Source organism: Mustela nigripes, chromosome 9 (assembly GCF_022355385.1).
Source record: "Mustela nigripes isolate SB6536 chromosome 9, MUSNIG.SB6536, whole genome shotgun sequence".
In the NCBI taxonomy this organism is placed as follows: domain Eukaryota; kingdom Metazoa; phylum Chordata; class Mammalia; order Carnivora; family Mustelidae; genus Mustela; species Mustela nigripes.
In genome coordinates this window covers 10,023,906-10,045,107 of record NC_081565.1, presented here as the reverse complement: position 1 = coordinate 10,045,107, position 21,202 = coordinate 10,023,906, and the positions used below count along the sequence as shown (strand labels likewise).

Here is a 21,202-nt window from a genome sequence, read left to right as displayed (position 1 = left end):
TGGGACAGAAATCAGAGCAAGTAGCTGTCCTAAAGTCATAGGTCCCTTTACTGTTCCTGTTTTATAGCCTAATTGGCCCCCAAACATAAATCAATTATTTCTCCTGTTTTAACCAACAATGACTTCTATTCTCTAACTTCCCTTGTATCAAGTCAGTCCTTGTTCTCTTGAGTTTTACAACTACATGGTAAACACGATGGTTGAGGAAAAAACTCAGGGAGCAAGGCGGACTGGGTTATTTGGAAACAGAAGCACAGAAAGGTTATGCTGTTTTGAACTTTTCTTGACCTTTGACTGCCCTTGTCCCTAGCTTATGCTAATGGGCAGGGTACAGAGATGCTTCTTGTAGAAATGAACTTAGCCTGAACCTGTGCCATAACATTGGACTCCAGGAAGCCCAGGAATCATAAGAAGGCAGCCAGAGTGTGAACAGCTGCCCATATTCTAAACATGGCTACCCATCTGCTCTATCACAGAAAAGGTTGGGGGGAAAGAGCCATCTGAATAGGACAAAGTCAGATATTTTTCCTCATCTATGTTCCAACACATCCTACCTGTTGTCCCAAACTTGCTATCTACAACCACTGCCAACCACAAGGGGAAATCAGCAACAATGGTATTTCCTGTTCCAAAATAAGCAAGCATGAGCAGGCTTTCCCTACCAAAAATTTGAGGGATAGCAGAGACACTGGGGCCTCTAAATTCTAAAGAAGTATTGGAGAGAAATTCCTATTGTTCTCAATCTAAGATGGGAAAGTCGTGAGACATTAACACAGAAAATGTTATTTCTTCCCAGTTAGAAGCCATGAAATCTGCAAGTATCAACATTCATAACTAACTTAAGACAACCCATACAGTCCATAACAGTCTTGAGGTCTCCTATCACTTGTTATGACTGCGCATGTTTCTTTGAACCCCAAGATGTATGAGACAGAGATGATAAATTTTTACTTCTGCCCATTTGTTACTGTAATAGTACTACAGTGATACTGTAAAAGAGAGAGGAATAAGACACTATTAACTTCACAAAGATAATATGGGATTAGTGAGAATATTGCCTACATAAGCTAAGCACAGTTTTGAAAAGAAAAGTGATTTTTTTTTTAGGTGACTCCTAGTCTAACTCATATTCAAAATTATGACTCCGTATTCATTCTTATGGAATGGACAGGTGTGTAAATCACCACATCTGGCTAGAGATTCAATCACAAATGTTCAATGAGTTACGCCCAGAAGGAAGCATAATTTGGCCCAGAAGTCAAACTTGGCCCAGAAGGAAGCATAATTCAATAATAATCTTAATGAGGGTCTTTCCTGGAAAATGGGCAGGAGCTATTTTCAATTGCTATTAAGTGCAGAAAAGGTGAATAAGTTTGAGTAATATGTACTAAATTAGAGGCTCAAAAAATGCCTTTTCAAGTAATTCCAGACAAGTAAATACTTTCCAATAAAATTAATACACAAGGACAGGACCCAGACTTATCTGTTTGTGTTCTGATACTAGAACTAAGCCTGGAACAGCAAGAGCACGCAATGTCTAGCAAAGTTCTCAATTATCTGGCTCATTTTTTGTGTAGCTCTATCTGAAAGATTTCAGAGCATCTCATGTCCTTCCTAATGTTAAAAAAATCCAAGGAAGGACCATGACTCAAGAATTTACCTTTTTCCTCCTCCTAAATGAAGGCAATTCATAAGAGAAGGACAATGAGAAAATATGTTCACTCAGAGATACTGGCAGCTATACTACCTATAAAGCTGACTCTGAACTTTACTTCTAGAAAGACAATTCTATTTTCCTGCTGTTTGATAAGCACTGTAGGACATATTTTGTCTTGAAATTACTAAGCATTAGTTGAACAGACATGAATTTTTATATTGTTAAGGTATATGGGAAAAATATATGAAAAGGTCCACACCCTCAGAGAGCCGATATTAGCTAGGATGGTAAGAAGGTAAACTTCACCGCTGACATCAACATCAGATTGGTGAAAATTAGCCAGTCTCATGACCCTAAAAAGTACTAGAACTAGAAAAAATAACTCTAGATCATCTCATGAATTCTCAAATCTGAATTATCATTCAACCTTTTGGCATTAAAGCAAAACAAGGTCTTTATACATTGGATATTCCCATGCGCTATTTCTAATAGCTATAACCATATCTCAGAATGATGTATGCCACATTTTGAGAGCAATTGGAAACACTAATGGTTATCTACGATCAAGAAAGACACCTGAAAAGCATCATTAAATTAGACCTCAAAACAGTCACCCTCGTAACCATAAGCTCAACCTTGATGTAGATAAAGGTGCTTTAGAAATTAAACAGTGATACAAAGGTTATTGAGTATGAACACCTACACCAAGCATAATCCCTCTTTTAAAAAATCCTCCTCTCCAACCCGTTATTTCAGAAAATAAATATTACGTCAAAGTCAGTTAATACTTTAGAGAAGTGGTTATGAATATATGGTTGTATGTGTGCATAAATGAAAACACAATTTTTCTTGTTGGTTTCAACAACAAAAAGGAGATTAATATTAAATAGAAATTTTTTGCAAACCAATTTTCTACTAAATTATTACATTTCTGACCAATGAATAATATGAGAAGAAAAGGGAAGCATAACAAGATAGAATGTCCTCCCCATAATTATAAACCAAAGTAAAGTAAGATCTGAGTCAATATGGCCACCAATGACACCCTCAAGTTAAATATTTAAAAGGACACACACACACATCTTGTTCTTACTCACAAACACTGGGGAACATTCAGAACTTACTAGTGCCTGGGTCAAGCTCTGGCAATTCATCCTGACAAAAACCTAAAGAGAAAACAATAGGGAAAAAAAGATTATAATTCATGAATTACTCTAAGGTCACTCAAAAATTCAGACCGAGAAGTCAAATTTGGATTTGAATCCTATCTCTACTACATTTATATACTATATATCCCTCCCTGAGCCTCCATTTCCTCATCATTGTATTAAAAAATGGAAAGAGTAACCGCACTTACTGCAGGTAGTGATGAGGCCTGAGTAAGCATGCCAATATTAGTTGGAATAAAAATTCACAGAAATATTACAATCATTAAGTATCTGACATGTTCTATGCAACATTAACCATTATTTTCCAAAAGAAAGCAAAATATACAAAATATGAACTTATGAAAAATATCAAACAGGGTAATTTACTTAAAATTTTCACAAATGCTATTTACCTACATATTCAACTGGATGCAATTTTCCATTAATAAGAATGCAGTTCGGGTTGGAATAAATACCTTTCAAAGCCCATTGTGGGCCCAAAACGTCTGAGCTACATCTGTCTGACTGGTGTGTAGCTATTTCACTACGGAGAAAAATCAAGCATAATGAAGAGCAAATATACTGTAGGTCTACATGTAGCTGATCCAACTTTCTCCAGCTTACTTTCGCCGCATCCTTAGCTTAAATATTTCCTCAGAAAAGCTTCTTTTGCCCTTGTACTCTTGTCTATACACAAGGTCAAAGCACCCTAAAATTACCTACCACCCTCTGTACATCAACAAGAAATTACTTGTTCAATGTCTAACTCCACTATGAGACTATTCTACAGAAGAAGGGACCTGTCCTGTCTTGTTCATAACTATATCCAAATCACCTCACAAGCCTAGCATAAAGCTGTTCAATAAACATCAACTATAACATCTCCACGGTCAATTCAAGAATAACGGCGCAGGGGCACCTGGGTGGCTGTCCCACCTGGCTATCCACCAAGTGTCCAACTCTTGATCTCAGTTCAGCTCTTGATCTCAGAGTTGAAAAGCCCCTCATTGGGCTCCACCCTTACTATGGAGACTATGTTTAAAAAAAAAAAACAAAAGGAGCAAAACTAGGACTAGAGGAATATGAGAGCATTTTCCTTTTTTTCTTCTTCTTTCTTTTTCCTTTTCCTACCCCCTATGAAAACATTTTCTGTCATCATATCTAGGCCATCATAAACCAGACCAACCACTGGGAATCATGTGGAAAAGAGGTATTCAAACAGTAGGGACACTATTTAAGCACCACAACTTTTAAAGTCCTCTGCAGTCTTGACTGTTTGGATTCACCAAACAGGCCACATCTCTTCTTGCCTACCTGTGCTTCCTCCTCCTCCTCTTCCCAGTAAAGAACTATTCATCCTTCAAGATCCAGATTAAATATCAACCACCACTGTGAAACATGGAAAACAAGAGAGGCCCATCCTGCATTCACCAAAGGATAAATGAACAATTTTTTAAAAGATATTTATTTATTCATCTGCGAAAGAGAGAGCCCCAGCACGTGCACGCAGACAGAGGGGTAGCAGTGGGAGGGGAGCAAGGAGAGAGGGACAAGCAGCCTTCCATGCTGAACATGGAGCCCAGCATGGGGCTTGAACCCAGGACCAGGAGATCATGACCTGAGCCAAAAACCATGAATCAGACACCCAACCGACTGAGCCACCCAGGTACCCCCGGAACAATTTCAAAAACTGCCTCCTCCACATGATACTGAACTCTTCAAGGTTAGGAACCATGCTCCACCATTTGCAGAGCTGCTTCTATGCCCAGAACAGTTGCCAATACAGCATGGAAGGTGACCAACTGCAGGATGAACGAAACAGGAAACACAACCCTACCTCTACCTCTACAGCACAGTCACAGAATTAGAAGATCTAAGTCTAGCATGAAAACTGTGTGGAAGGTCTGAGTAAGGTAATTGGACCTGAAATGGTAGAATTTGGAAGCTATTAAAAGTGGCTAAGATCCCTGAGAAGGCTCACCTCAAAGCAACTTCAAAGTCTTTTTACATACATGAAGGTGATGGCAATCAAAAAAGTTGTAGAGAGATGCAAGGCAGTAAGGAAATAACTCAGCATTACAAATGAGTTCAATACAGGACATCCTGCCAGAAGTGAAACTGAAAGTATTTACTTAATACAAAAACTGACTTGAAAACAGGAGAAAAGCCTGAGAAGGCAAGGTAGTATAATGGGAAAATTAGGTCTTTCCTAAATTCTTTTGGTTTAGTGATAGGACTTTAGGCAAGACACTCCTTATTCTGACCCTCAGATTCTGAACCTTAAACTAAAGAGCTATATTAGAAGTCTCAAAAAAGGACAAAACTTAATGCACTTTCTGAAAACAAACAATATTCTGAACTCATTAACTAGATCAAACACAAATAGAGGGTCAAAACCAACAAAGAAAATACTAACAAAAATCATTAAAGCAGACATCTATTGTTTTTATCTGTCCAGCAATCACTCCCCCCTTCTTCTATTAATGGCATCCTGATTTTACTTTGGAGACTTAGCTCTTTGACACGTTCAGTCCGTATGACCCAAGGAGAATTGCCCCTAACCCTGCTATAAATTGGGATTAACAACAGGACCTACTTTATAAGTCTGTTAAAAGAAATAAATGAAATGATTCATGTATAAGTTTGAATAGGAGCACCTGGGTAGCTCAGTCAGTTGGGAATGTGCCTTTGGCTCAAGTCATGATCCTGGGGTCCCTGGATGGAGCCCCACATTGGGTTCTGCACTGGTGGGGAGTCTGCTTGAGGATTCTCTGCCCCTCTCCTTCTACTGCTACCCTGCTTGTGCAAATGCGCATAAGGGCACACTCTTTCTCTGCCCCTCCCCCCACAATGAATCAACAACATCTTTTAAAAATAAAACAAACGGGGCACCAGAGTAGCTCAGTGGGTTAAGCCTCTGCCTTCGGCGCAGGTCATGATCCCAGGGTCCTGGGATGGAGCCCTGCATCGGGATCTCTGCTCGATAGGGAGCCTGCGTCCCCATTCTCTCTCTGCCTGCCTCTCTGCCTACTTGTGATCTCTGTCTGTTAATTATATATATATATACATATACACACACACGTGTGTGTGTGTGTGTATAAAAGATAAAACAAATAAAAATAAATAAATAAAGGCTTTTCACATTACTTGACAAAGTCAGACTCAACATATGTCAGCTACTACTAAGCAATCCCTAGGGTCCATCCAATCCATGGCTGTGTCTGTGGTAGCAAAGAGCAGTTTGTAGCATAACTACTGACTGACCCATTCATGACTTCATCCTCAAAGCCTTGGGATGGAATCCTAATGTCACTTTAGTTACTTACTGTGATCTTGAACCTTTTTAATATTTTAAGCTTGCAAACTCAATGCCTGATGCAGCAATTCCAGATACATGCTACCCGCTGAGGAAAGGAGGAATGTTTATATTTGTCCTAAAACAAATTCCTCCAATGGGGGCAAGGATTATGAATGTCAGTAACTGTATCTACATTCCCTCCACCAAGCCCTGAGACCATCAGCTAATAATGCTGTCTCTGGTTTTACAGATCATCACTAGTGCAGGAGGCCTGAGAAGATACGTAAAACAATGTTAATCCTACCTCCTGACAGCAAGTCAATGGAATGAATGGCTGGATCTGTCTATACCATTCTCAGTCTTGCCCAAATTCTCAATAACCAGATCTAGCTGGAAAAATGATTCTTAGCTAGAAGAATCCAAATCACTGATGGAAGTAACCCCAAATATATATTCAATGCATTCAACACAACAGCAAAAGATATCAGTTTTCAATAAAAAAAGAGACTCTCCTAAGTCACATAAATACATGGACATATCCCCAAAGCCATCTGCCTCACAAAATATAACACATTAAACAAATTAGGAAATGTTCTGAGAAATCAAAGGCTTTTGGCTACAGACTTAAATTGTTTTAAAAAGGGACAAGAAACGCAGATCCGTTCCAAAGATGATATATATCACCAAGTCACTGTACGCATACCAATCTAAATTTTAGCACAAAGCTTATACAGACTTACCACAGGTCTGAGTTAGAGTTGGATTCAAATCCTGGATTTGCTGCTATTTTTAATTTACTACCCTAGGGCTATTTCCTGAAATGGGGATAAAAATAATACCCCTGTTCAACAATCATGAGAACTGGTGAATATACATAAATTACCCACTTTGTGGCAAGTAATCCTCAATAAATGGGTCTGGGGCGCCTGGGTGGCTCAGTGGATTAAAGCCTCTGCCTTCGGCTCAAGTCATGATCCCAGAGTGCTGGGATCGAGCCCCACATCAGGCTCTCAGCTCAGCGGGGAGCCTGCTTCCTCCTCTCTGCCTCACTGTCTACTTGTGATCTCTGCCTGACAAATAAATAAATAAATAAATAATCTTTAAAAATAAATAAATAAATGGGTCCGAATCTAGGAATTTTCTTTAATACAGAGGAAGATACAGCTGCAAGCTTTTCTCCAACAGGCATTTGTTGAAAAAGAAAAACAGTGACTCCTCAATCTGACTGGCTACATAGACGAAAAGTTATTGAATTTTTTTTTAAGACTTTATTTATTTATTTGACAAAGAGAGACAGTGGGAGCAGGAACACAGGCATGGTGAATGGGAGAGAAAGAAGCAGGCTTCCCGCTGAGCAAGGAACCCGCTATGGGGCTCAATCCCATCATGGGATCATAACCTTAGTAACTGAGCATCCCAGGAGCCCCTGATCTTTTTCTTTTTTTTTTTCTTTTTAAGATTTTATTTATTTATTTGACACAGAGAGAGAGATCACAAGTAGGCAGAGAGGCAGAGGATGGGGGAAGCAGGCTCCCTGCTGAGCAGAGAGCCTGACATGGGGCTCGATCCCAGGACCCTGAGATCATGACCTGAACCGAAGGCAGAAGCTTAACCTACTGAGCCACCCATGCGTCCCTGATTTTTTTCTTCAGTTACCATTTGGAGGACAGTACCATGTATTTACCACAGTAGGATCCTAAATAAACTATGAGTATCCATTTTTATCCAAATGTGAACAAATAAAAGCTATGAGTGATGCTGGTAAAAAATTTAAGCATGAAATAGTAGTCAATTTTACTCTCTAATGTGTCTTTTACAAAATCAAGTTAAATATTACTCTAGGAATGTTTTGATTTAGTAGGACTGTATGCCAGTCACTCAATTCTGAAACCGCCACAGCACATAAGCAAAATTAAGGGGAGGCTCTTAAAAGGCAAAATTCTACAATTCTAATCAAACATTGCACCTTTCCCCCAAAACAGAAAACATGTATATCCTTCATGATCTGTCTACAACTTCAACTTTTATCTCTTGCTTCTCATTCCACCCAACTGTGTACATTCCGTCCACACCGTACTACACTGTAGCTCCCTAAATTCAACATCCTCTTTACCTTTAATCTCCATTCCTTTAAGCACACAGTTTTCTCCACCCTGAGCCTTCTCTTACCATTCTGACATCAGGGCTCAAGTCAGGTCTCTAATCCTTTCCCCTCCTTCTCCAGTACCCACTCAAGCCCACGTTAGGCACTAGAGAGACACAATGACTGAATCTATGAGCTTTTCAGGGACCTTTGAAGACTAGGCGGGGAAAACTGGCTTCAAAATTCAAGAAACAAACAAACCAAACCTGCAAATATTACATTAAATGTTTTAATTAAGAGATCTGATTTTTTTTTCATTCAATCAACTGTAATTCAACTTCTACACATTGTTTAAAATGTGAGATATGGGGGCACCTGGGGGGGCTCGGTAAATTAAGCATCTGCCTTTGGCTCAGGTGATGATCTGAGTCCTGGGATTGCGCCTGGGCTCCCTGTTCTGTGGGAAGCCTACTTCTCCCTCTGCCCCTTCCCCAGCTCATGCTTGCTTGCTCCCTCTCTCTCTCAAATAAGTAAATAAAAATTTTTTAAATGTATGATATAAAGTGAAACAGAACTTCCAGAAGGAAGTCAGGGGTCTAAAGGGTTCTGATATTGTTCTGGTTAATTAGTGTCCCTCCTCTGTGCTTCCAGATTCCTGTGCTTCCAGCACCACATCATGATGGGCCACTGACCATGAATTCAGCGTCTAGAGAAACTGTTCTCCGCACTCCCCACCAAAAAGCAACAATTTTTACCCAGGATTTGTACTGACATGTAACAGTCATTCACTGGCCCTTTCTGAACTAACCAGCTCTGGTCATCTGTATCCATTTCCCACCTGCCTTGTCTTCTTCTGATCATGCTAAGTCCTCAATGAAACTTTTGTCCTTCTTTCAGTCAGATCTGGTCTCAGCCCTAGTTATATTCTAGCCCCAAAGTTGAGACATGTCCCAGATCCCAAGAAAGGCTACTCAGTAAATTCTGAGGAACTGCTTCTTTCTCCAAAAATCAATAGTAATAAAATACAATGCCACAACAATGAATTTCTTACCATAATATCAAATTCTGAGAGAACACAACAGTTTCACTATTCTCTGACTTTAATGTCTAGAATAGCAATGTCCAATAGAAGTTGCTACAATAATGAGAATGTTCGGGATGCCTGGGTGACTTAGTTGGTTAAGCATCTGCCTCCGGCTCAGGTCCTGATCCTAGGGTCCCGGGATCGAGTCCAGAATTGGGCTCCTTTCTCAGAGGGAAGCCTGCTTCTCCCACTGCCTTCCACTCCCCTGCTTGTGCTCTCACTCTCTCTCTCTGACAAGCAAATAAAATTTAAAAAAAAAAAAAAAAGAAAGAAAAAGAAAATGTTCTCTACCTTTATTTTCAAATGCAGCAGCCACTAGCTATATGTGACCAAGCACTTGGAAAGTGACAAGCGGGACTGAGGAACCAAATTTTAAACTTGTTTTCATTTTAATTAATCAAAGTAGTTACATAAGGCCAGTCCCTATTAAGATGAACAATGAACAATGACTAAAAAGATAGCACCCCTCCTTTTAAACTTGTTATGCCACCTTTTGGATTCTGTTACAGCTTTAAAGAAACCAAAATACAGAAATGCTTAGGTTAGTGTTACTTACTACCCAATTTATAAATATATATATTATCCAAAAAATAATTCCATCAGCCTGCAAATACACTTATTTCTTCACATGTCATAAAGTATATGCCCACACTGTAGCTGACAGATGGGAGAGAGATGGACAAGATGCAACTAGGAAGGAGTACAGAGAATTTTTATATCAGAATAGATCTGAGTTCTATACCATCACTTCCTAATTACGATCGCTCAGGAACTGGCCTCACCTCTCTGAGTCAATTTCCTCATCTATCAATTGTTGTAAGGATTCAATGAGATAACACACTTAGGTCAGTGCAAAGTGCTTAGTAGCTGTGATTAGTATTAGTGAGAGAGCAGAAACAGCAACCATGGGGCTAGAGGCATGTGGAAGGAATAAGCATTCACCAGACAAACGGGGCTATTTGAGAAACATACGCAAAGGAAGCTGGAGGTACATGGCATGAACAGAGAGCAGAAACAGAATGTTACCTGGTAACCTGATCTAAATGAAGCCCCAGCCAGGACCATATCACAAAGGATTTTAACTGCCATACATGAGTTTTTAGTTTTCTTTTCTTTTCTTTTTTTTTAATTTATTTGACAGACAAAGATCACAAGTAGGCAGAGAGGCAGGCAGAGAGAGAGGAAGGAAAGCAGGCTCCTCTGTGGAGCAGGGAGCCCGATGCGGGGCTCTATCCCAGGACCCTGGGATCATGACCTGAGCCGAAAGCAGAGGCTTTAACCCACTGAGCCACCCAGGCCCCCCGAGTTTTTAGTTTTCATTTTACAGGCAATAGAGTCACTGAGGAAAGAAAATGTATGTATATACTAGGAAGTTTGTCAATGCCAGCCCAACTCTTGACTACTTCAATACAGTGGTTCTAAAATTTCAACAAAAAAATAAAAAAATAAAATGTCATCTCTCTCTGTCAAATAAAATCTTTAAAAAAAAAGAAAAAAAAGAGCTCTGTGGAGGTAGCTAGGAACTCTTCCCATTTTTTTCAAGGCTCTTGCCCAACTTCTTCTAGGCTCCTTTTGGTACAATGAATGGCTTGGATAGAGGCTAAGAAGAAATGTGTGTGCTCGGTACAGAGGGCGAGAGGACGTCCAGAGGGCGAGGGGACGGAGATAAACAAACAAAAGCTAATCAGACCATGGCCCATCCTACAACCAGGTCTGCAGCCTGTAAGCTATCCCAGACCTAAAACACTTTTCTTTGAATTGGCTGTACCTAAATTCACATCTGCCTCTTTCCTTTCTACCCAGTGAGAGGAGTGACACTTGGGCCATTAGCTTTTGTTTCTCATAGACAACCTGACAAACCATACTTCAGAAATAACAGAAAATGCTTTTGAATGCAGGGACATAGCACCACAAGTCCACACAGCAGAAGCTAGCTGGCTGGCAGATCTTCAAGCCGTATCTCCTTTTTTCCACCTACAAATATCAAGGTCACATTTTAAAAAACACAACAAAAACAATGCCCTTTTCCCAATGTCATTTTAATGTGAAATCTTAGGGGCAAAAAAGAGTAGGGGGAAGGGAAGCCAAGGATTCCCAATTGTATTAATCTGTTGTATCCACGTATTTGCTCAGCTTAAATGTCACTTACAAGTAGTGTCTACATTTCTATGGAAACATTAGTAACTTCCAATCTAATCAACCTGCATCACCTTACATGCAGTTTTTCAGGCTTCTAGCTTTGTAATTACAGCCTTGAAATCAGACCGAAGGCAGAAAATCTAGGCCAAGTTATGACATTTCAATTTTATGGCATTCTAAAAAAATAACAATACACACAGCTTCAAGGCTGTGGCCACAGAATCAGAAGGTGAAAGTAGTTTAGGAAGGCAATTTGATTTGAGAAGTCAGAGGTCACCAGTGTTTCTATGGAAATATAGTAGAGGCATTTCTCAGAAAACTGCATGTACTGATGAACCTCTGACATTTTTCTTTTACAATTGCTGGTTCTCTAAAGTAACAGAAAGGATTACTGATAACTCTTCATTCCACCTAGAAGTTAAAGAAATTTTATAATGCTTAATATAAGAAAATCTGTGAAATAATCTGTCAGTTGCCATTTATTGAATCTTTATTATATACCAGGCAATGGCTTGGTGCTTTATATCAATTCTTACTGAAAGTAGTTAGTATTATGTCCACCTTATAGATTTAAAAAAATTATCATACTCTATTACTCTTTATGGGAAGAGTGACAAAAGTCAAAACAGAAGAACTTATATTTAGAGCAGTATCTCTAACAAAAGAAAACCAAACCAAACAAAAAAATGTATCTCTAACAAAAGAAAACAAAAGTGCCTATCTTTGCACTTACGTGCTTTGCAACAGCCAAACAGATGGGAATCAGACATTATTTCAAAGAATAAACCCTGACAGACGCGCCGGGGTGGTTCAGTTGGTTAAGCATCTGCCTTCCGCTCAGGTCATGATCCCAGGGTCCTGGGATGGAGCCCAGCGTCAGGCTCCCTGCACAGCAGAGAGCCTGTTTCTTCCCTCTGTCTGTAGCTTTGCCTACTTGTGTTCTATTTCTCTGTCAAATAAATTAAATCTTTTAAAAAAAAGAAAAAAAGAACAAGCCCTGACATACCCAAAACAGCAGGGCCTTAGAGTCCAAGAAGAAATCCATATCTCAGAAGGACCCACTTAGAAACTTCCTCTTGAATAATCCAAGATGTCCACATCAGAAGCAGCTAGAGTAACTTTACCAACCAGCTGCAACCCAAAGTATAAAACTTTAAATTAATGAATAAAATAATTAGGAAAGAACCTCTTTCGAAAAATTTTAAGTTGCTCCCAGAAAGAGTATGGAGAGTGACAGAGATTTTTTGTTCGTTCATTTCAAAGACTAACTGAAAAAGAGTCTTACAGACCAATGAGTTGGTCTGAACGTGGTCAGAAAACATTTGAGGTCATCTTAGAAAGTTCCCCATGCCATCCTCAACAGATGGTTTGATGGAACAGAAGTCAGCTCTGTTCATGAAATCCGTTAGTAAGAAGCAGATGCAACCAAGACGTGTCCCACAAGCAGCAGAATGTACTTTTTCCTTATCCTCTTTGAAAACCTCCATATAAAACAGAACAAAATGGATGCATGAAGGGCCTTGAAGAGTTTGTCGCTCTGGATTAATCACAGAAATATATCCTAAGAAAAGGGCCAGAAATAAACAGTAGAAAATAGAAAGTCACTTTAAAAATCCAACCACACAGGACACCTGGGTGGCTCAGTCGGTTAAGCATCTGCCGTGGGCTCAGGTCACGATCTCAGCGTCCTGGGATCAAGTCCCATGTTGGGCTCCCTCTTCAGCAGGGAATCTGCTTCTCCCTCTCTCTCTGCCCTATCCTGCCTGCTTGCATGTGCACCCTCTCTGACAAATAAATAAAATCTTGCAAAAAAATACAACCACAGGAGAATGACTAAATTATGGTATACCTACACAATGAGGGTATTTTGTGAGCATTTTAAATGTTTATCAAGGGACACCTAGGTGGCTTAGCCAGGGAAGCATCTGCCTTTGATGAGCTCAGGTCATGATCCCAGGGTCCTGGGATCAAATCCTGCATTAGACTCCTTGCTCTGTGGGAAGTATACTTCTCCCTCTGCCTGCTGCTCTCTTTCTCTCTCTGACAAATAAATAAATAAAATCTTAAAAATAAATAAATAAATAAATAAATAAATGTTTAGCAAGATTTTGTAAAGGGCAAATGTCACTTTAAAAAAAGATGTAGGGGGGCGCATGGGTGGGTCAGTGGGTTAAAGGCTCCGCCTTCCACTCAGGTCATCAGCGGGGAGCCTGCTTCCTCCTCTCTCTCTGCCTGCTTCACTGTGACCTCTGTCTGTCAAATAAATAAATAAAATCTTTAAAAAAATTTAAAAAGATGTAGGAGAGCCTGGATGGCTCAGTGGGTTAAGCCTCTGCCTTCGGCTCAGGTCAGGATCTCAGGGTCCTGGGATCAAGCCCCAACGGACTCTCTGCTCAGCAGGGAGCCTGCTTCTCCCTCTCTTCCTACTTGTGATCTGTCAAATAAATGAATAAAAATCATTTTAATAATTAATTAATTAAATGATTAAAAAAAGATGTGAAACTGTATTCTCAGAATGAGCTCAGCTATTCTGACATATACACAGATGTAGAAGCACATTTTAGTCTATTTTATCCCAGTGATTATCTGTAAGTGTGGGAATTATGGCTGATTTTTTTCCTCTTCATTCTACTTTTCTGTTGAAAATAAGTTGTTTTTGGGTGCCTGGGTGGCTCAGTGGGTTAAGCATCTGCCTTTGGCCCAGATCATGATCTCAGGGTCTTGGGATCGAGTCCCGCTTCCCCCTCTCTCTCTGCCTGCCTCTGCCTACTTGTGATCTCTCTCTGTCAAATAAATAAACAAAATCTTTAAAAAAAAAAAAAAGTTGTTTTTATAAACAGAAAAATGTATATTTTAAAAAATCCTGAAAACAAAATAATTTGCTTAATTCTCTAAAATTGACAAATTAAAGGGAAAAAATCTACCAGACATTCTCTAAGTGAGTTTTATTTTTTGAGATTTTATTTAATTATTCAAGAGACAGTGCATGGGACAGAGACAGAGCAGGAGGAACAGAGGGAGAGGCGGGGAAGCAGACTCCCCGCTGGGTTGGGAGTCCGATGATGCAAGACTCAATCCCAGGACCCCCGCCCCCCAGGATCCCCCGATCATGACCTGAGCCAAAGGCAGATGCTTAACCCACTGAGACACCCAGGTGCCCCTCTCTAAATGACTTCTAAATTACTTTTTATTAGAAACACAATTCTGGGCACTAATCTTTCTGACATACTAGTTAGTCATTAATGTCTAAAGCTCAGTACCATCTCTCTTCGCACAGCTTCAAAAATCCATTGTGTAACAGAAAAGAGATAAAACATCTTTAACCTTTCACCCCAGGATCTTTCAAACCTGAAGCAAATCTAGTTAATCACATGGATGAAATAAGCCCAAAAGAAATTTAAAAACCATTCAAACTTGAAGTCAAAAGAGCAACAACCAACATATGTTTATAGCACTACATAAATACAAAGGCTACTTCACAAATAGGATAGTAGGTGGAAAACTGCTGCTTCTTTTTTTTTTTTTTTTTAAGATTTTATTTATTTATCAGAGGTCGGGGGGAGAGAGCGAGCACAGGCAGACAGAATGGCAGGCAGAGGCAGAGGGAGAAGCAGGCTCCCTGCTGAGCAAGGAGCCCGATGTGGGACTTGATTCCAGGACGCTGGGATCATGACCTGAGCCGACCAACTAAGCCACCCAGGCATCCCCCCTGCTGCTTCTTAGATCTAAACTTTCCTAAATCCTAAAATTAAATGCAACAAATACTTAGCAATTTCAATGTATAGGGCACTGTGCTAGATTACACAAGGGATATAAAAACAAATGAAGCTGGCTACCCCTAGATTCTTACAATTTTAAAAAGAAAAATAGAAAACTGTCTGGATACAGGGAATTACGAAGAAATGTCCTGATGGAGAAACTAGCACCAGCAGCTAAACAGTACTTATCTCTTCCTAGGGGGAACTGGAAAACACTTTGATGGCAAGTGGTACTTTGAATCAGGCTAGTCAGGAAGGATAGGGAGAATGTAAACAGACAGATTGTCAAGACTATTCAGTAAGCCATGTCTATCTTTTAGATGTCCTTACTCACTCTTCCCCCAGAGGTAGTCATATCCTAACAGATGAAGATCATAAAGGTCCTGTCTGAGACATGTCCTTCCCTGAATGAAGTCAAGAGGGCAAGAAAGGCCTCTCTCAACACACACATTAACCTTTCATCCTGGGCTGAATGGTCTCATCCACACACATTTTCACCTGTACTTCCCAACTGATGACACCCAAACTTTCGATTTCCGATGAGACTATTCTCCTAAAACACAAATCCACTTATCCAAATGCCTACTGTCAATATCTACCAGGATACCCATAAGCTCCATCAAATTCAACTTGTTGAATTGAACATTATTTATTATTTTCTCTTTGAAACCTGCCTTTTCTCTGTTCCACTCCTATACCAAGTTCCAGATAACACCAGCTCTCATCCCCTAGGCCAAAAATCCCTAAAGACTCCTCCCACCCTGCCACTTTACCATTCTCTTTCCCTGTGTCCCCATTCCAATTAAGCTAATGAATGACCAAAGCATTTTCATTCTCTCTCAAATCTCTACAGACCTAGCTCAAACCTTTTCAACACACTAGAATCTCAAGACTATTGTAACTATTCTTTCCGCTACTTTTCTTTTCTCACTTGCTAGAACTTAGATTTTCTAATCCACTTAAAATTCATCTTTTAGCTCTCCATTTTCAACTCTTTAGCATGACATTCACAGCCTTAAGTTATAGGAATAAATCCAAAATTTGGAAAGCTACTTTTTGCTACCTTTATTTCCCTGACACATTCTGAATCTTGAAAAGGGTAATACATACATTCCTATTTCCAAACTCTAACTCTTTATACAGATTTTAAAAATGTCTATACCAACTTTGATGTTAAAGTAATTTCTTAATATTTAGACAGTAATAAAGTGAGGCACAAGGAAGGCAAGACACCTAGCATCAACCCTTCTCTGGTATTACTCCCTCTGTACTCCATTTTCTCTTCAGTAAAAGGAGAGGTCAGGCCAGTCTCTTAATATTCCTATCAGCTTTCAAGTCTGGGTTTACAAAAGTTGGCAGTTGTTGGGGCACCTGGGTGGCTCAGGCATGAAGCGGCTACCTTTGAATCAGGTCACGATCCCAGGCTCCTGGGATAGGCCCCACATCCGGCTCCCTGCTTGGCGGGAAGCCTGATTCTCCACTCCCCCTGCTTGTGTTCCCTCTCTTGCCGAGTCTCCCTCTATCAAATAAATGGATAAAATCTTTAAAAAAAAAAAAAAAAGTTGGCAGTTTTATGTTCTAGGGTGCATAAATCGTATGTTAACACTTGAGGGGTTGCCAAGATCCTTGAATTTTATTTTAAACTAGAAGGAACCTTATAAACCATCTCTAATCTGCAAAAATGACAATGTTACTTCCCTTGTAAGACGGCTACATATAATTAGGACCAAGAGAGCACACAATGTACTTCAGATTAGGAAAAAATAAAACTCTTAACTACAAAATTTTCAGAGAATGACCATGGTCACAAACTAAGTACTAATTTGACCAACTTTACAAATGAATACACAATTCAGCTAAGAAATCAGTTTGAGACAAAAAGTTTTCTTTTTAACAGAGAGAACACAAATATTTCAATGTAAACTCTTAGACAAAAGATAAATCAAGTTTTTGTTATTTAAAATTAGTGGCAAAATTCTAAAAGACAGCACAGTTGAGCTTAATAATAAAATTTCAAACTCTTTGATATGAAGTTTCCATTACTTAATATACCCAAGCACAACAACATATCCTACCCTGGGCTAAGATCTGGGTTAAAACCCTAGATTAAAAATGTCAGAGAGCAGTGAATCATATATTCTTGTTTATGCAAAGTATTAGAAAAATTTCATTAAGATATCCATTGAACCAAGTTTGACCTGCCATATACTACACCAGCCTGGTCCCTAGGATTAGACACCTATTAGGAATAGGCTTCACATGACAACTTATCAAGAATCCAAAGTAAAGGGGCACCTGGGTGGCTCAGTGGGTTAAGCCTCTGCCTTCAGCTCAGGTCATGATCTCAGGGTCCTAGGATCGAGCCCCACATTGGGCTCTCTGCTCAGCAGGGAGCCTGCTTCCCCCTCTCTCTCTGCTTGCTGTTCTGCCTACTTGTGATCTCTCTCTGTCAAATAAATAAATAAAATCTTTTTTTAAAAAAAGAGACTGAGATGTAAGCACAGAGAAAGCTGTTAAGAAACAACCCCAACAGAGTACCTACTAAAGTCCAAGTACTGTGTAGTAACTGTCACTTTTTACATATACTCCCTAATTTCTCCAAACATACCTGTAAGGTGGTTCCAAGTCAATTCACCAAATGGCCAAATCTCCCAACAGCCAAATCTCTAAATTTACCAAAAACTTGTTTTAACTATTTATACAGTTTATAATAATTCATATGAATGAGACAATTTAATTAGCTTTTAAATAGTTCTGCCAAATTAAGATCCACAGCATAGCAGCATTTTCAATAATGTTAATTTCTCTACCCCAGCTCTCTGCTGCTGTGGTTGCAAAGAACTAGGGGAAAGAGGGGAACCTCTGCTGGTGGAAAGATACATCCTGGGCCTGGAATGCAGATGATGGGGGAGAAAAGGGTATAGGAAAAAGGGAGAATAAGGAAAAAATGATAAGATAGCAATTAAGGAGAAGGAGAGTGACAACAAATTCTGTAAGTTCTACAATTAAGATTCAGCAAATTGATTTTTATTCAATTACATATTGGGTAAACTGGACATTGGCAAACTAGTTTCAGTGACTTGGATTTTGGTGAGCTAGCTTGCCTTCCTATGAAGCAGATGACCTTAACCTTACTTGCAGAAAAGGAAATTGAGAAATGTTAAATAACTCTGCTAAAGTAATACAGCCATACTGTAGGTTCTTCACACACTACATCATTTCACTCACCGGTAACCTGGTGTGCAGTGATTCTAACATTCTTTCACCACCACTACCCTCCCTCCAAAAACCCCACAAAAGTAGATTAGGGGCACGTAAGGTGGCTCAGTCAGTTAAATGTCTGCATTCGGCTTAAGTCACCATCTTGGAGTCCCAGTATGAAGAGCCAGGCATCAAGCTCCCTGCTCAGCAGGGAGTCTGCCTCTCGACTCTGACCCTCACCCCAATCTCTTGCTCTCTCTCAAATAAATAAATAAAAAATAAAAATAAAAAAAAAGTAGGAGTGCCTTGGTGGTTCAGTCCTTAAGTGTCTGCCTTTGGCTCAGGTTATGATCCCAGGGTCCTGCCTGGGATCAATCCCCCCAAGAGGCTGCCTGCTCAGCAGGAAGCCTGCTTCTCCCTCTTCCATTCCCCCTGTGTTCCCTCTCGCTGTGTGTCTCTCTCTCAAATAAATAAAAATAAAATCTAAAAAAAAAAAAAAGAAAGTAGATTAGACAGGATTTAAAGACAGATCTAACTCTGAAGCCCATGCTCTAACACACCTACTCATCACTGTATCACAATTACAGTTCACTGAAATCAGTTATAATTGTCTATGTGGTTTGTCTACCATACTACAATACTTACTCTACCCTTTTTTCTGCAAAAATTTCTATCTGCTATTTAACAGCTGAGTGGTAGTGTTGTCAGGCTAAGTTGGAATAATTTCAGACAAAAGTCAGAAGATCTTATTATTTATTTAGCCTAGACAACTTTATTTCTCATATGATTTAGATCAAATTTTAAATAACTGCAATTGCTTGAGAATCCCCATTACTATCTTTAAGGATCCCAGAATGGCAATGTCTACTGTACAGTACAACCTTTAAATTAGGTTCGTGCATCTGTCTCCTCCTTTCTCTCTCTCTCTCTCTCTCTCTCACACACACACACACGCAAAGAAGTACACAATTTTATAATTAATTATTTTGATCAAACTGTAGGCTAGTCTCATTAAATAAATGTAAAAACCAAAATAATCCTAAAATCTATTTAAGACAATAGTGCTTACTCAAACTATTTGCCTTATGACTGGACCCTTCAGGGATTTATCACATTTATGATGCTAGAAGACATGTCTTATCTCACCAATTGACATAAAACTTCACTTAACAGTGAAAGTGGCAAGTTTCCTGCTATCAAGATAGTAGTTCAAGGCTCTCTAAACAACTAAGAATGTATTCTTTTTTTTTTTTTAAGATTTTATTTATTTATTTGACAGAAATCACGAGTAGGCAGAGAGGCAGGCAGAGAGAGAGGGGTAAGCAGGCTCCCCGCTGAGCAGAGAGCCCGACGCAGGGGTCAATCCCAAGACTCTGGGACCACGACCTGAGCCAAAGGCAGAGGCTTCAACCCACTGAGCTACCCAGGGGCCCCCTAAGAATGTATTCTGCCCTTTTGGGTAATCAGAACAATTCTCTATTCATAAATATTATGATTATGGTATGGCATATTATATAAAGCATTAAAAAAAATTTTTTTTTTACTTTTACACTGTGTCAGTATAATCAAACTTTTACTAGCAAAGTTCCCACTCCTGCAAAATGTTTTAAGAACCCATTACAGGGGGGCACCGGGGTGGCTTATCCATTAAGCATCTTCTTCAGCTCTGATCATGATCCCAGCATCCTGGGATGGAGCCTGCATAGGGCTCCCTGCTAGGTGGAAGGCCTGCTTCTCCCTCTCCCGCTTCCACTTTCCCCTGCTTGTATTCCCTCTCTTGCTGTCTCTCTCTTTGCCAAATAAATAAATAAATATCTTTGGGTGGGGGGAATAGAATCAATTACAGGAGTGCCTGGGTGGCTCAGTTGGTAAGGCGTCTGACATTGGCTCAGGTAGTGATCCCAGGGTTGTTCTGGGATGGAGCCCCAATATCTGGCTCCCCAATCAGCAGGGAATCTGCTTGTCCGCCCCCCCCCCGCCCCGTCCTCCCCCCATTCATGTTCTAACCTCTAAAATAAACAAATAAAATCTTAAAAAAAAAAAAAAAAGAACCAAATACACTGCTACTTTTATTTATTTATTTATTTATTTATTTATTTAAGATTTTATTTATTTATTTCACAGAGAGAGATCACAGGTAGGTAGAGAGGCTGGTGCAGAGAGAGAGAGAGGGAAGCAGGCTCCCCGCCGAGCAGAGAGCCCGATGCGGGACTCGATCCCAGGACCCTGAGATCATGACCCGAGCCGAAGGCAGCGGCTTAACCCACTGAGCCACCCAGGCGCCCCACACCGCTACTTTTAAATACCATTAAACATTTGTTCTGATTTCCCATTGGGTTCAAACATCTCTTTGATGTTAAAATTGGTGGGGGGAGGGGGGACAGATCTTGTAACAAACCAAAAACTGACAGTTTGAAAACTGCCACCCTATCTTAAACCTACTCAAGTACATATTTTAAATGCTCAATGAAAAGATGACAAACTTAATTTTTTTTTCTTTTAGTCCATTCCAGGCCTCTCTTCTGCACTTTAATAGTGCCTCTTATTATTTCTGATCTTCAATGTGCACCACCCAAGGCTACCTTTAATGTTTTTATCAAACAGAATACGATTCTTCCTAATCTCTTTTGAAATCAACAAAAGCTATAAATTTAACTCAATACAGCTTTTTGTAGTTCAGTTGGATTCAAGGTCATCCCAAGCCTTTTAATTACTAACCAGGACTTGAGGAGGTTTGCAATTGGTATAGTTAAGGGAAAGAGCAGCTGGCTTATTCACTTTCTTATTAAAGAGCATTATAAAAACTGTGTCTTGGCAAATTGAAAGTTCTTTGA

General features: G+C 39.7%; 1 protein-coding gene across 2 annotated transcripts in view; it reads right to left on the bottom strand.

The window, feature by feature from the left end:
- The window catches only part of NR6A1 (nuclear receptor subfamily 6 group A member 1), a 225,534-nt gene that overhangs the window by 188,365 nt on the left and 15,967 nt on the right, over window positions 1-21,202 (bottom strand). For both annotated transcript variants that reach the window (XM_059410835.1, XM_059410836.1), the window contains exon 2: window positions 2,782-2,823. In XM_059410835.1, coding sequence (XP_059266818.1) covers window positions 2,782-2,823 — 42 coding nt within the window. The remainder of the gene's footprint in view (window positions 1-2,781; window positions 2,824-21,202) is intronic.